The sequence below is a fragment of the Sinocyclocheilus anshuiensis genome, unplaced genomic scaffold, assembly GCF_001515605.1.
Source record: "Sinocyclocheilus anshuiensis isolate Anshui unplaced genomic scaffold, SAMN03320099.WGS_v1.1 scaffold88, whole genome shotgun sequence".
Taxonomy (NCBI): domain Eukaryota; kingdom Metazoa; phylum Chordata; class Actinopteri; order Cypriniformes; family Cyprinidae; genus Sinocyclocheilus; species Sinocyclocheilus anshuiensis.
Window position 1 is genome coordinate 1,279,495 of NW_015555728.1, and position 14,948 is coordinate 1,294,442.

The 14,948-nt window shown below is 38.6% G+C and overlaps 3 protein-coding genes across 7 annotated transcripts in view; 2 read left to right on the plus strand and 1 right to left on the minus strand.

Annotated features, from left to right (window-relative positions):
• The window catches only part of LOC107672770 (EMI domain-containing protein 1-like), a 104,706-nt gene extending 100,763 nt beyond the window's left edge, over positions 1-3,943 (plus strand). The window contains exons 15-16 of one of the 3 annotated variants that reach the window (XM_016466120.1): positions 232-316; positions 2,150-3,943. In XM_016466120.1, coding sequence (XP_016321606.1) covers positions 232-316; positions 2,150-2,286 — 222 coding nt within the window. In that variant the 3' untranslated portion in view covers positions 2,287-3,943. Of the gene's footprint in view, positions 1-231; positions 317-512; positions 604-2,149 lie in introns of all 3 variants that reach the window. The other 2 variants (XM_016466119.1, XM_016466121.1) reach the window with 2 other exon arrangements.
• Positions 3,944-4,466: 523 nt separating this feature from the next.
• Positions 4,467-6,713, minus strand: LOC107672772 (rhomboid domain-containing protein 3-like). Its single transcript, XM_016466122.1, has 5 exons — positions 6,304-6,713; positions 5,842-6,225; positions 5,156-5,285; positions 4,837-5,061; positions 4,467-4,737 (listed from the first exon to the last, which is right to left on the minus strand). Exons 1-5 carry the CDS (start codon positions 6,464-6,466, stop codon positions 4,575-4,577), a joined length of 1,065 nt encoding a protein of 354 aa, XP_016321608.1. The 5' UTR covers positions 6,467-6,713; the 3' UTR covers positions 4,467-4,574.
• A 246-nt stretch (positions 6,714-6,959) lies between these two features.
• LOC107672746 (RNA-binding protein EWS-like) overlaps positions 6,960-14,948 on the plus strand; it is a 12,243-nt gene continuing 4,254 nt past the window's right edge. Inside the window, exons 1-7 of one of the 3 annotated variants that reach the window (XM_016466070.1) lie at positions 6,960-7,030; positions 9,540-9,576; positions 9,686-9,737; positions 9,906-10,062; positions 12,970-13,153; positions 13,629-13,894; positions 14,006-14,144. In XM_016466070.1, coding sequence (XP_016321556.1) covers positions 7,015-7,030; positions 9,540-9,576; positions 9,686-9,737; positions 9,906-10,062; positions 12,970-13,153; positions 13,629-13,894; positions 14,006-14,144 — 851 coding nt within the window. In that variant the 5' untranslated portion in view covers positions 6,960-7,014. The remainder of the gene's footprint in view (positions 7,031-9,539; positions 9,577-9,685; positions 9,738-9,905; positions 10,063-12,969; positions 13,154-13,628; positions 13,895-14,005; positions 14,145-14,948) is intronic. The other 2 variants (XM_016466068.1, XM_016466069.1) reach the window with 2 other exon arrangements.

Consider the following 14,948-nt stretch of genomic DNA (forward strand, 5'->3'; position numbering starts at 1 on the left):
TAAAAACTTACAGCATGGCCACAGAAGAAAATAATTAAAAAAGACAGGCAGAGCTAAATCTGATGTGTAGTTAACTGGAGTTTTGTAGTGAATGGAGCTGAGAACTTAACCTGCTAACTATGGTAATGGATTGAGATTAATGTAATTGATTAACAGAATGACTATGCATCTTGGCGAGCGCTTTTGTTTGGCTTGTGCCCAATACCTTGACGGCTGTATCTATCTCCACAGGGGGATGGGATACACCAAATCCGCGAAGCCCTGAAGATCTTAGCCGAGAGGGTTTTAATCCTCGAGACTATGATCGGTATCCATGGTGAGTAGGAGGCCAGAAGTAGATTTAGGTCCATTTTAAAGGACTTAGAATCAGGGGTCAGAGATTTCAGTGCATCTTTTACCCAACAACATCTTTGGAAAGCAAGTGTGGCGGAGGACAGGGGCCAAGTACTCAACCTGCCATCCACAAGGCCAACCCCCCACCATGCTTGTCAAAAACTCTTGATCTTTGATAGGACTTTAATTTGAAGAAGTTCCAAGACTTGCAAGCTGACTTAGAGCTGCTGGCTCGCAGGGTGCAGCTGCTGGAGGCGATCATCTGGCCAGGTAATGCCCGCCTCCGCTCGTCTAGCAAGTCAATCTACTGCCATCTCCTGGCCAGTTAGAAGATCAGCACACAGGAAGGATTATATGAATTCAAAAAAAAAAAAAAAAAGACTCCATCCAGGGCCAGAACTCCGGCAGTGTTTCCCAGTTACTAGACTCTCATTAAGTTGATTTTAATTATACGCAGCCACTAGGTATTTAGTAGATGCTTTACCATCCATAGTGACTTACAGTATGCTATATTTACTATGGAGATAAAGCTGCTGCAACAACCCGGTTTCAGTGCCTCTCTCAAGCATGCAGTGTGATGATGGGAACCGCAGTAAATCACCCCAATAGTTCATGAATCAGCCCTTCTGAAGTTTGAACCAGCATCCCTTGAATTACTAGTAAAGATTTTACGCACTTCTTCCTCTGATTGAAGACCCATCATTACCCACCAAAACAAAGCAATACCACAGGGCTAGACTCAAAAATGACTAGGTTGAAATTATCTACTAAAAGGCAGCACTTATAAAAGCCAAATGATTTCTTATTTGTCAAATGAGGGAATTGCTTGATAAAGAAGCAATTGCTCAGAAGTTATATAAACCAGGGTTTTCTAGTGATCACGATCAAATTTGTGCCATATATTCATGCATTTTGTACGAATATTTATTCATGTTTGGGGGAAAAAAAATATTTTTTTATCTTACAGTCTTACAGTCCCATACAAAGTTTCCCTTATAGTTGATCCAACCTTCATGAACTGTACTGTACTAAAGAAAAAAAGAAAAATGTTTGTTATTTTTATCAACAAAGTTTCCCATACAGTTGATTGAAACATTTAAATGGACCTAATATTAAAAAAACAAACAAACATTAAAATAGTTTGTAGAGTATCATTTATTAATTTATAATAACAATATTAAGTATTTAGTTTTTATCAAAGTTTTCTTTAGAGTTGATTCAGCCTCACAGATGGACTTTGCTGTGCTAAACAATAATCAGTAATATTTTTAAAAATATATATATATAAGAATGATTTTTAGAATATAATTTATAAATATTTACAGCAGAACTCTGTTTTGAGACTTCTATAATTACAATTATCTCTAATTATTTCCATATAGACAACCGGTCATTAAATAGACTGATTAAAGTCTCTGACATATTCCCAAAAACAACAACAAAACAAAACGAACAAATCTAATTCAAACCACCAAAAAAATAATTTCATTAGAGTCATTTGTTCATGTTTCGGGCATCAATGCTCACAACAATGTAACTCTTTATGCAACTTTTCATGCATATCTTTTCATTACCATCACTAATAGTTCCTAAATTTTAAATTATTGTCACAATTTATTTTTGCAACAATTTAGTCAGCCTGGAGCCCTGTTACTCCCTTCTTCATCTCAATATGCTAGAACATGATCTCCATAATATCTCTATATGCCCCTTTAGAATTAACTGAATCAATGGACTATTATTCATCAACTGTCTTGATACCAGCCACTTACAAAGTTTAGCACTTAGCAGCCTTCACTCTCTCTTCCTTCAACAGAACCAGATCTAGGATCAGGAGATGGCCTCTTTGGCACACCGTCTCCAGATGCCTACCGGATTAAGAGGGCAAGAATGTCATCTTTCCGACTCAATTCTCCCTTAATCACTGCTGAGACCAAGGTTCGAGGGAAGTAGTCTGCATATTCCAAAGAGCGAAGCCATCGTTTCCATCTCAATTTCATCATCCATAAATCAGCTTAACTGGCAACAACTACACAAGTCTCCTGAGACACACACATTCTACAGATCCAACCGCTTTGGAATATTACGGATAATCAGGAAGGGGGAGACACCTCAGGGAAGAACAAATGGTGCTGTTTAAATTAACCACCTCTAATGGGACTCACGGGTTCCTAGCACCTCTCCTCTGGCAAATCATTGTGGTTTGCCTTCATGTTGTGTCACACTTATGGCATAAGCAACAGAATTAGTCTCAGAAGAAATTTGTCAACCTATTGTAAGATGCTCGTTTTACATGAAAAGGAAACATGTTTTAAAATACGATATACAGAAACAGTATTGGTGCTCGTACAACTATTTAACAAAATTTGGGGTAAGAAGGATACAAAATGTGATGAAGATGAAGAACGTTTTTAGTAGAGCATCAAACCATATTATTAGTCTTTCCAGCTGCTGTTAGGAGCTCATAGTAAATTCAGCAAATGTACTGTATGACAAAAATGCACATAATGATTCTGCTATTCAGCCAAACGCCACACTTTCCCCATTGATAAAAAACTGATTTCATATTCCGTTCCTTGGATTAAATGCACTATAGAGAATCACTTTGTTTTTTTAAGAGAAAGGACAACTTTAGGACATAAACATGTATAGACAATTCAATTATAATAGAATTAGTGGAATTAGTGAAAACAAATTGTTTCAATGTTTTTAAAATCATTTGTTAAAACATGCCCTTGAGCATGATTTTAAGTGGTTCTGACTTCAATTTTAGGATTCTCCTCTAGTTCAGGATAACAATGATTAAGTACCCTTAAAATAAATAAAATAAAAAATGTGCAATTGTGTGAGGAGATTGAACTATAACACAGACAAAATCCGACTGGAGCACAAGGGGGAAGTGGGAAAACTACTCGTATAACTTGAATTCTGTTTTGTATTTCATGCATGTCTTTCCATCACATTTACATGCACATGCATAGGACTGGTTTCCTTCCTCAATACCTTTCCATGTCTTTGTATTCCCATATAAATATTGTTGTATTAATTATTTATAGATTAGCAATTGATGTTTTCCTTATTCTGTATACTAATCCATGTAACGTCACCTGTATTTTTCCATTTCCAGCCTCTTTGTGTGGATTTGTCTTGCCAGTGTGCAGAGTCTTATCAATTGGTGTTAAAACGAAATAAACTTTGTTGTGTGTTTCTATTTTTAAGACGATCCATGTTTTTATCAATACACAATCCTACCTGAACGTTTAATTTGTAATATTTTAATGAAGGATATTCTGTAGCCAAGAAACCTTGACTAAAATACTGACATATGCGCATGACTCTCCTGGACTGACAGTCTGCTCATGTGGGTTTAATGACAGCATATCTGTGGAGAGGTTTCTTGGAATGTCCATGTCTCATCCACTGGGACAGTTTGGTTGCTGTATAGTGTTTTTCCATTCTTTAAACTTTCATCATAAAAGCTGCCAACACCATAATATAAATATATTATTTTCCACACCACCCATAATCCACTGGATTTTTTGTTGCACACCCAAAAGTCATGAAGTAGTAAATACACAGTAACAGTTCACTATGCGGATTGATGCCTTGCTTAAAGTAATAGTTCAGCCCTACAAGATGTAGATGAGTCTGTTTCTTCTTCGGAACAGATTTAGAGAAATTTAGCGATACATCACTTGCTCAACAGTGGAGTGAATGGGTGTCGTCAGAATGAGAGCTAATAAAACATCACTATAATCCACAGGACTCAAGTCCATCAATTAACATCTTGTGAAGCGAAAAGCAAATCAATCAAGACTTTTTAATTTCAAATGAATCCTCTACTCATAATGTTTCTTTCTCCAGTGAAAAAGTTGTTTTGTCTGAATCAGGAGAGAAATAAGCACTGATCAGACAGCGTTTACAAGTGAAAACAGATGTCACTTCACAAGATGTTAATTGTTGGATTGGAGTCACGTGGATGTCATGTGATGTTTTTATCAGCTGTTTGGATTCTCATTCTGATGGCACCCATTCATTGCAGAGGATCCATTGGTGAGCAAAGGGATGTAATACTAAATTTCTCCAAATCTGTTCCGATGCAGAAACAAACATCTAAATTTTGGATGGCCTGAGAGTGAGTGAATTTTCTGCAAATGTTCATTTTTGGTTGAACTATTCCTTAAGTAATGGAATGAGTAAGGACAATGCTATCAGCTTCAAATTGAAGCGGTATCCCTGAGCTATGACGCTGATGATGACTTCTTTCCTTTTGAGATGACCACGGCCTCCTCCCCAATATGGTCATCAATAAGCAGAGAGATTGCTCCATCCAGCTGCCCTGTAGCGGCCAGAGCCACAACAGCTTTCTCTGTGGGGAAGCCCATCTTCTCTAGCTGCTGCAACCTGAAAGTGAGTTTAGACGCACAGCATGAACTTAAGCATTCAAGAGATCATTATAGTTACCCATAGTTGAAGAAACACTCATTTACAGTATACACTAACCTTATAGAGGATACTGAGGACTTGGGTACTTCCACTTTGTCCGCTACACCCTCGGGTGCATCGTGGAATGATGCTAATATCCCTGCTCTCAGCATCTCCTCCTCTAACAACTGTGAATCGGTTGCCATTAAAGGCTCCTGGTGCCACTCAGATACAGAATGCTGCCATGCTGAATGATCTTCCAGTTGGGATCTACTGGTTGATGGCTCAGTCAATGGCACTGGCCTATTACAGAACAATAATAAAGCTCATTCATTCTAGTTACATGATTTGATATAAGAAAACAAATGGGAAATATTAGCATAAAGTTCACAATAACCATATTGAGGTGCTGTGGTAAACTGGCAGGTGTGGATGAGAGGTAACAGGGATGTAGGCCCATTTTGGCAAGCAGGCACAAGCACCCAGTTTCTCTGTCTGCTCCAGTATTTCAATTAACTCATTATTGTCTGTATAATATATTAAGGGCATTACTTTATACAGAGTTTATAAAGAGATCAATTTACACCGCAAAATTATATTAGTGTAAAGTAGTGGTTCTCACCCAGGGGGAGCTCAGTAAACATATGAGGGGGTTGCAGGATGACTTCAAATTACAATTTTAAATTATTTTAAAAACTTAAAATTAATTATTAAAGTATTATTTAAAATAATAATAATAAATATTATGAATATATTACAATATGATACAATATATATATATATATAATTAATTTACTCCACCTTATGTTCTTCCAAACCTGTATGACTTTCTTTTGTGGAATGTTGGCAACTAAATATTTTCTGTTCCCACCAACTTCCATTGTATAGACAAAAAAAATACAGTGAAAGGTCAATGGAAACCAAAACTGTTTGGTTATTATTACCATTCTTCAAAATATTTAGCAAACAGGTTTGGAATCACATGAGGGTGAGTATGTGATGACACACGAAAATAGCCTATATCGGGGGCCTCTGAATATTGTGTTGGACATTGGGGAATCAAAAAAAGTTGAGAAAGGATACAGCTGAGTCCCAGGCAAATGGCATAAAAGTGCAGCAGGCCAGGAGCACTGGGAAGCAGGAAGAGGTCGAGGATCAAGAGGAGCCAAGGCAAGAACCAGACAGGAACAAAGCGCAGGACTCTCCTCTGCTTCACCTGCCGACACTGAGCTGTGAGCAGGGCAAGGTGGGTGGCTGAGTATCCACTGACCCTGCTGGCTTCATCCTCCGTTACAAAGAGAAAGAGGGCATAAATAGGAGGAAGGAGCACAGTGGAGATAAAAGAGAGGGCTAGAAAGACAAAAGTGCTCCATCTTCTCTCCTGACAGGGCCCGATCCACAGCAGCAGTGTAAGGTTGTGGAGAAATGAGGTTAACTCCTCATTACTGAAGGCGTAGAAGATGAAATCTGCAATACACAAGGAACATCAGGAACTGAATGTTTAGAATCTAGAATCATAGTCCTATACATTCGTGAACTGCTTACCATAAAATACAGGAAAATCCCCGCCTGGTCCTAAACTTAGACTGGCGTGAATACCACAGAGCCAAGTCGACAAAATTAATAGGAGTATTAAAAATGTTCCACTACAATAACCTGGACAGTTTGATCCAAACCATATCCATGTCGAAAAGAGACGGTCAAGCATTGTCAGAAAACTGAAAAACGCATCACCTCTTGGGTTGCTATCATTACAAGTATATATCTAGATATATGCTTAGGGTAGGAGTATCTTTATGTATGTATTCATGTTTCCAGTTTCACTTCATTGCCAGTTTACGACGCTAGCATATCGAGGTCTGTTTAACAGACACTTCAACAAACGATGAGCGTACTTACTACAAGGTGCACAAATATCCTATTTATTTTAATTTATTTATACAAGTAAGCTAAGACCAAGGTACACCAATAATCAATGTCATTTGCCAATCCTTTTATTTTGACAGCGAATAACTTCCTCTTACGGGCAAGCGCATTGGGGGGTTAAACTATATAAAACTGTTTTATACCGAATAACAATTGATCGACACAATTGTATAGATAACCAGGCAAATAACATATTAACAATTACAAGCAGACATTTACATCCGCCGCCCTCTACACTTGTTGTGTTGGTACGTTCCATATTGATTTCACGCATGCGCACTCGTCGCGCTAGCACAGTCGTCCACACTGCGTACGTTCTCCCACGGAAATATGGCGTCAGTCTCGAGTGAGTTTTTTTTCTTCCTTCGTTTGTTTTGTTTAAATTTTTAGAATTTCTGTACTTTGCAGTTGCTAGAAATTGCCACAATTGAGGTAAACTTTAAATAATGTTAAGAATTTGGAACAGAGGAACAGTCCTCTAGCACGCGGCCTCAGGTTTGTGTTTTTAGGTCAGAGTGGTCGGTTGAAGCTAACGGATCGTTAACTCGACCCCACCGGTTTTGAAACTTCGTTTATAGTATGTTAAGAGCAAAATTCACAACACCAGGAAATAATTTACTCCAATACTTTTTTGTTCTTTAAGTGCCTAAAACCAGAGCTCGTTGTTTCGTACTTACGTAAAGCGTCGGTAGCTAAGTTAGCAGGCGTGGTTTAAAAACAGCGGGATAGAGAGCGCAGCCACCGCGACGAACACGATGTTTAGTGTTGGTTTCGCACTCTTGCTTTGTTTAGCGTTGTAAAATAAACTTGCACCTGAGATTTGATTTCTTGCAAGTCTTGCTTTCGATGGTATTTCGTCGTCAGTTTTAGAGTTAAAGTAACGCGGCATCGTAAACGTTAAAATGCATGGTTTTCTTAAATTTATCACGTTTCCCTAACTAAAATGTTAGTGTGGTGTTAAAATATCACGGACCCCTGTTTCTTGTGCAGCCCTCTACGAACACCTTGGCAATTGAATCGCCATTGGCTAGTACATTTTTTAGTTTACTCGCCAGACTGATATATATATATGTGTGTGTATATATATATATATATATGTATATGTGTTTGTTTGTAAAATGGCACAGTTTTATAAATGTCTGAAAGTACACTCTTAACATCAGTCAGTCAAGCATTATAATATGATAATCAATATTATTTAATGATAGAACTTTAGTAATTAGAATTAAAACTTGATAACCGTGTATGAATGCATATTAGTCATTTTAACTGAACTTCGGACTGGTGGTGGTGCTTTTTTGGTAATTCTGTGTCTGTAAAAAAAAAAAGAATTGTGAAAAACTAACAAAAATACTGATAAGATAATAATGATACGAATTAGGGATGCACCGATACCACTTTTTCCAGTACTCGCCCGATACCGATACTTTTATTTTTGGTGCTTGCCGATACCGAGTACCGATACCAATATTTTCATTGCATTTGTAAATTTTTTAAATATTGGGTACAGAAACCAAAAGTTAAGTAACTTGTGCATTGTTTTACTTACTTGTTTTTGACGTATCCGACCGAACTACAAACTTTCCAGTGATGTCTGTGAGAAAGGTATATTCACTCGACAAGCTCCCGCATCTGCGCCGCCGCACGCTCAATCCACTCAGCGTGCTTTGTTTATCAGCTCACGCACATCAGCTATACAGGCGTTAATACTGAAAGTTTAACATTATATGCATTGCATACATATACTTCGTAGACATCCTTAATCTCTTATAACTCCTTTCTGCTGTCTGTTGTTCTGTTGTCTGTGTTTCTTTGTCTGAATATGGCACTGATCACATGCTGTGAGGTATCGGCGTTTGGTGTCGGGGCATTTTAATGAGTACGAGTACAAGAGCTCAGTATCGGGCCTGATACCAGTATCGGTATCGGTGCATCCCTAATACGAATTCTACTAAGAACAACGATATAAAACGCACCAAGGATTAATGAGCTACTGGATTCATGAATATTAATCAGGTTGTGTGCGTTCGCTCAAACTGATTTGCTGAAATCAAAACGGGGACGATAATAGGTGAGCGCCATCCAGTGAGATTGCCGTTTGCGCATTAGTTCCGCCCACTACCGGGGAAAGCGGTAGTTCTTAAAAGCTGAAGAATTCCAAAGGAACTCTGTTTTTTGACAGCAAAATACAACAAAGAATATCGTTTACATGTAGCGCGCATAGGTAGCGCGTCAATTCTCTCTCTCCCTCTCTCGCTGCGTGTGTGTGAAACAAAGCGACGGCGAGGCGTGCGCCTTCACACTAGAGTTTACGGGACGTTAAATACAGGTGCGTTGCACATCCATTCAGATGAACTGAAAAACAGCACAGATCGCTTGATGGAGAGTGAAACTCTGATGCACTCAAGAGTGTTCGGCGAGTGAAAATATATGAGCTAAACTTATACTTAGCCTCCAACTTACACACTGGCGAGTAAAATCTGACAATTTATTAGCAATTGGCTAATATTAGACATTTAGTCGCCCAGAGTGAAGATTTAGTCGCATATGCGAGTGATTTACTGGCAATGTAGAGGGTTGCTTGTGAATGCTTAAACACTTTAAACAACTAAGCCTGTCCTGTTGATTTAAGCTTCGTTCCAACTGAATTGCTGGGATTCAGCAGGGGCTGCACTCAGTGTCTGTGTTGAGGCGTTTGCTCAAGTCATGCATGTCTCCCATCGTTTTTGGACTAACGTTATAATAAAACTCTAGATGTGCAGTCAGTGTGCATCTTTTTTTCCCCCCTGATGTTGTACAGCTGTAACAGTGTTTGCAGGACTTCTAACCTTATGTAATAATTTACTTCCCTGTAGATTATAGCAGCTACAACCAGGCTGGTGCACAGCAGTCGTAAGTCCACCTCCACAAAATTCTGTATTTCTCAACACAGTGCTTACTTGTCATTATTAAAATAATAATAATAAATAAAAAAAATACATAAAATGCACATTTTACACAGGTATGGCTCATACACCACCCCTCCTTCTCAGGGCTATGGACAGACTGCACAGGTAAGCCTAACACTTACTTCAACTAGTGGAGCCTTGGGACTTGCAATGTCAAACTCCCACACACATGCTGTGTACTTGTTTGATAACGTTTAAGCAATCCTGGTTGTATCTAATGTTTTGTGTAAAAGAATACAGTGGCATGTAATTCGGCAATTTCTTTTGTGACAGGGCTATTCTCAGCAAGATTATGCCTCATATGCTCAACCCGCTGCTGCACCTGAGTCCACCTACAGTCAGGCAGCGCCCTCTGCTGGAGCGTATGCACAACAGCAGTATGGATCCTCATATGCACAAGCAGCAACAACTGCAGCAGTAGCAGCGCCAGGTCTGCAGGCAAAGCTTATTCACTGTTACGCCAGTATATTTTCCTGTTAGTCGTAGTGACTGGAGCATGACTGCACACCTTTGAAATGCCCCAGACTTAAAGCAGTAGTTTCCCCAAAAATGAAAATCTGCTGAAAGTTTACTCACCCTCAAGCCATTCAAGATGTAGGTATGTTTTTCTTAATCGGAACAGATTGAGATATTTAACTTTACACCACTTGCTCAACAATTAATCCTCTGCAGTGAGTGGGTGCCATCAGAATGAGAGTTTAAACAGCTGATAGACAGTCCAAACAAGTAATCCATTTGACTCGAGTCCATCAATTTATGTTTTGTGAAGCAAAAAGGTGCATGTTTATAAGAAACAAATCCATTGTCAAGGTGTTTGTCGCTTCTGACCAAAATGTGAGTAATAACGCTTCCTCCAGTGAAAGTTCACGCCCTGTTGTCCTCTCGCATCAAAAACCACCAACATATCGGTTTACAACTGTTTTGGATCATTTTCGCTGTAAATGGTGCTTCATCTGTGTATTTCTCTCCTGATTCAGACAGGATGATTTTTTTTTTTCCACTGGAGGGTGCCGTATTATAAATAGATGACCTGTACTTCAGCTGGAAGCAATGGTTTGAAGTAGGGCTGTGCGATTTTATCGATTAATTCAAATTTAATCGCGATTTTGAATATAAATATTACTAAACATTAGAATTTGACACTTTGACAATATGCCAGTGTTAACAGTAAAGAGAAAATAATGATCCAACAGCATGTCTGCGCATGTGATTAACCACTCACGTGTGAAGCGTTCTGTGAAGGACCATAAGTAAAATATATCACTAGGTGCCATTCACACAGAATGCACTTTTGTGTTGGCAAAGATGCGACGCGGGCAGTGGAATAGGAAAAAATGCAGGAAGATGGGAGCGGCGTGTTTTTAGAATGCTGTTTCATGTATGAGGCGCTGCAATAGACGCGTGCTCAACAGTCAGACACGTCCATGTTTATATAGAAAAACCAGTGGAAAAGCAGCTATCGAATAAAAACCTGTAAAGAACAACTAGTTCATGTTTGCATTATGGTGACAGGCTGAAAGCTGCTGTTCATTGTTTTTACAGATAATTTATAGCCTAGTTAATAAGTCAACTAGTATTATACCTTCAGTCGTTTTGAATTTGAATTACTTTGACTTTTGAGGTTTTTTTTTTTGGTTTTTTTTTTAAGTATTTTCCTTGTATTATTTCTGAGCATATATGTATAAGACAAGTTTGAAGAAGATGTAGTTTTAGTTCATGCATCTTTTTTGCAAAGATATTTAACGTTAACAAGTGATTTGTTTAACATTTACAGTGGGGGAAAGTATTTATTTGATCCCCTGCTGATTTTGTAAGTTTGCCCACTTACAAAAAGCCAGTCTCCAGTCATAAAATCCTATAGAAAATCTGTGGAGGGAGCTGAAACTTCGAGTTGCCAAACAAAAGCCAAGAAACCTTAAGGATTTAGACAGGATCTAAAGAGGAGTGGATCAAAATCCCTCCTGAGATGTGTGCAAACCTGGTGACCAACTACAAAAAACGTCTTACCTGTGTGATTGCCAACAAGGGTTTCTGCACCAAGTACGAAGTCATGTTTTGCTTGGGGATCAAATACTTATTTCAATCACTGAAATGCAAATCAATCTCTAACCTTTCTATAATGCGTTATTTCTGGATTTTTTTGGTTGGTATTCTGTCTCTATACATTAAGTTCAAGTTCAGTTATTTATAAAGCACATTTAAAAACAGCCACAAGACCAAAGTGCTGTACATTAAAATCAAACCATAAACCCATAAAACAGAAAGAATAAAACATATGAATTTAAAACCAAAGGAATGACAGATAAACAAGACCATAATACAATGTAATAAGAATGGGATATTAATAGGCCAGATCAAACAAGTGTTTTTTTTTTAAAGAGACTTATAAATGGATAGGGAAGGTGCCACTCTAATCTCAAGCGGCAGATTGTTCCATAACTGAGGCCCAACCACAGAAAAAATAAACCATAAACGTTAAAATAAACGTACCATAAAAATTACAGACCCTTCATTTCTTTGTAAGTGGGCAAACTTACAAAATCAGCAGGGGATCAAATAAATATTTTCCCCACTGTACATGTTGACAATTAATGTGTGGTGAACTTTAAAATAGAAATTTCTTTAACATTTTCAAGTTGACTAGTTAAAAATCGAGAATCAGTCAAGCGTTCTGAAAAAATCTAGATTTTATTTTTTTGCCATATCGCCCAGCCCTAGTTTGAAGTTCAGTGTATCTTGATGGATTTTACAAACATGCAGCTTTTCACTTCACAAGAACATTATTTGATGGGCTGAATTTGTTTGGATTATGATTTTTATCAGCTGTTTGAACGCTCGTTCTGATGGCACCTTTTCAGTGCAGAGGATCCATTGGTTGATGTAATTGTGAAATTTCTCAATCTGCTTTAATGGAGAAACAAACTCCTCTACATCTTGGATGGGATGAGTAAATATTCAGCAAATTCTTTTTTTTTTTTTTTTTTTTGGTGCACTATTCCTTTAATGCACAATATTCTACACTTCATTAAGTGTGATTTCTGTTTGATTCTCAGAGAAATGCAGAGACCCACAAGCTTTACGAGGACATTTGCAAGCAATGCAAAGTGTCTTGGTGTATTGCAGTTAAAAGGATCTGAAAAAGTAGATTTATTGCAAGAACTTTGAATTTGAAAATGTGTTGACACTTGTGACTTTAATACTTCCCACGCCTTTTAGTTGTTAGGCTCGGAAATTCCTGCTTTCTAAAGTGCACCATTTTATTTCTTGTCATGCTGTTATTCAAGTGCACATAGAAAATGATTCTCATAACTGATGTTAAATCATTATTCTCCCTCAGCTGCGTATGGAACAGCACAGCCAGGAGCTTATAATCAGCCTGCGCAGAGTTACGGGGCCAGCAGCTACAGCACCTCCACTGCGGCCCCTGCCGCCCAGGCCTCCTATGGCTCCCAGCCCGGATACTCCACCCAGCCGGCCTATTCTGGTTACAGCCAGCAGCCTGCTGCCTCCGCTCCTCAGAGGTAACTGGACCGTCTCCTAGAGCATCACATCAACAGGATACTATTATGGAGCCTCCCACAGTATTTCCATATGCTGTTCTTACTTCATACTTCCGGAGCATGAAGGCCACTTTAAATGCATAGTTCCCATGCAAATCCCCTTTGTTTCTTTCTGTAGTGAATGTGTAAGGGCATAAACAACCTCTTTGATAATATGCTGATATATTTCTAATATGCTGATTTGATGCTAAAGAAACATTTCTTAATATTATCAATGTTGAAAACGGTTGTGCTGCTCCATATCTTTCTGGGAACAATTTTGAATGAATATGAAGTTCGAAAGGACAGCATTTATTTAAATATTTGTTTACATTTTTTGTAACCATAAGTCTTTACTGTCTGTTTTGATCAATTTCATGTGTCCTTTTAAACAGTACGGTGTGTGTGCACATCTTTCAAATGCTTTTAATTTTTTTGGTATTCCTTTATTTTGCAGCTATAGTGCAAGTGGCCAGCCGGCCTACAACCAAGGTGCCTATTCCCAGCCTGGAGCTTATTCTCAGCCTCAGGGTGGATACCAGGCTCAGCAGCCAGGCTATGGGCAACAGCAGCAGAGCAGCTATGGGCAGGGACAGCCAACTCAGCAGCACCAGCAAGGCCCAACTGCTGCCTACCCCCCTCAGGGGAACAGTTCTTATGGTCAACCTCCGTACGGGCAGCAGAGTGCATCACAAAATCAATATAACCAGCAAAGTCCTTATAGTAAGGGTGCTTTCACATTTTTTTTACCATTTGTACTATGTTTTTGTTAATTTTCTAGTAAGTTTCTTATCAAATTAAGGCTATATGCTTAGTGTGTGATCTCTCCTGTAGACAGTTACAGTCAGAGTGGTGTGAGCGGAGGCTACCCAGGGTCACAGCAGCGGGGTGGATACCCAGGAGATTCTGGCAGAGATGGTTATGATCGTGGAGGTCCTCGGGGGCGTGGGGGTATGGGCCGCGGAGGCATGGGGTAAGTTCAGACTTTCTTAATGTAACTAACTGTTCAGTGCTCTTCCGCTCGCTCGTTTCACTGAGCGGAATCACTCACCACACGCAGGGTTTGTATGTACAGGTGTCTAAGAAGAGTGGAGTTTCTTGTGTAGTTCATCCAACCATTATTTGATTTGTAGAGGTTTCTATGATACCACAAAGGTATTGTTGCAGGGATGTTTTATTTTGGTCTTACATATTGCAAACATTATTTTTACGATTACAATTTTGAGGGGCATTTAATGCTTATTCTAAGACTGAGGAATTAATTTATTTGTTCTCACAAAGCTCACAGCTTACTGGTCTTTGCCTTTTCTTTACTATTTCACTGAGCGGAATCACTCACCACATGCAGGGTTTGTATGTACAGGTGTCCAAGAAGAGTGGAGTTTCTTGTGTAGTTCATCCAACCATTATTTGATTTGTAGAGGTTTCTATGATACCACAAAGGTATTGTTGCAGGGATGTTTTATTTTGGTCTTACATATTGCAAAACGTTATTGTTACGATTACATTTTTGGAGGGGCATTTAATGCTTTTATACTTATTCTAAGACTGAGGAATTCATTTATTTGTTCTTGCAAAGCTTACAGCTTACTGGTCTTTGCCTTTTCTTTACTACGGTTATTTCAAGTGTGGCGGTGTGTCAAAGATTTGAGTTTTTGTTTGGTGTAAAGGTCTCTTATTAAACTGATTTCTTTTGTTGCAGTAAGCTGCCTACTAAATTTACAACATTTTGGTTTTTCCAAAGCTGTATGAGGATCTGTACAACTGTAGTTTGAAT

Excerpts from the sequence above, each read along its gene's own strand:
- LOC107672772 (XM_016466122.1), bottom strand. The coding sequence starts at position 6,466 with ATGCTTGACCGTCTCTTTTCGACATGGATATGGTTTGGATCAAACTGT. Across the intron at positions 6,226-6,303 it reads GGATTTTCCTGTATTTTATG|ATTTCATCTTCTACGCCTTC; the intron begins GTAAGCAGTTCA and ends TGTGTATTGCAG. Across the intron at positions 5,286-5,841 it reads CATTTGCCTGGGACTCAGCT|ACAATAATGAGTTAATTGAA; the intron begins GTATCCTTTCTC and ends TATATTATACAG.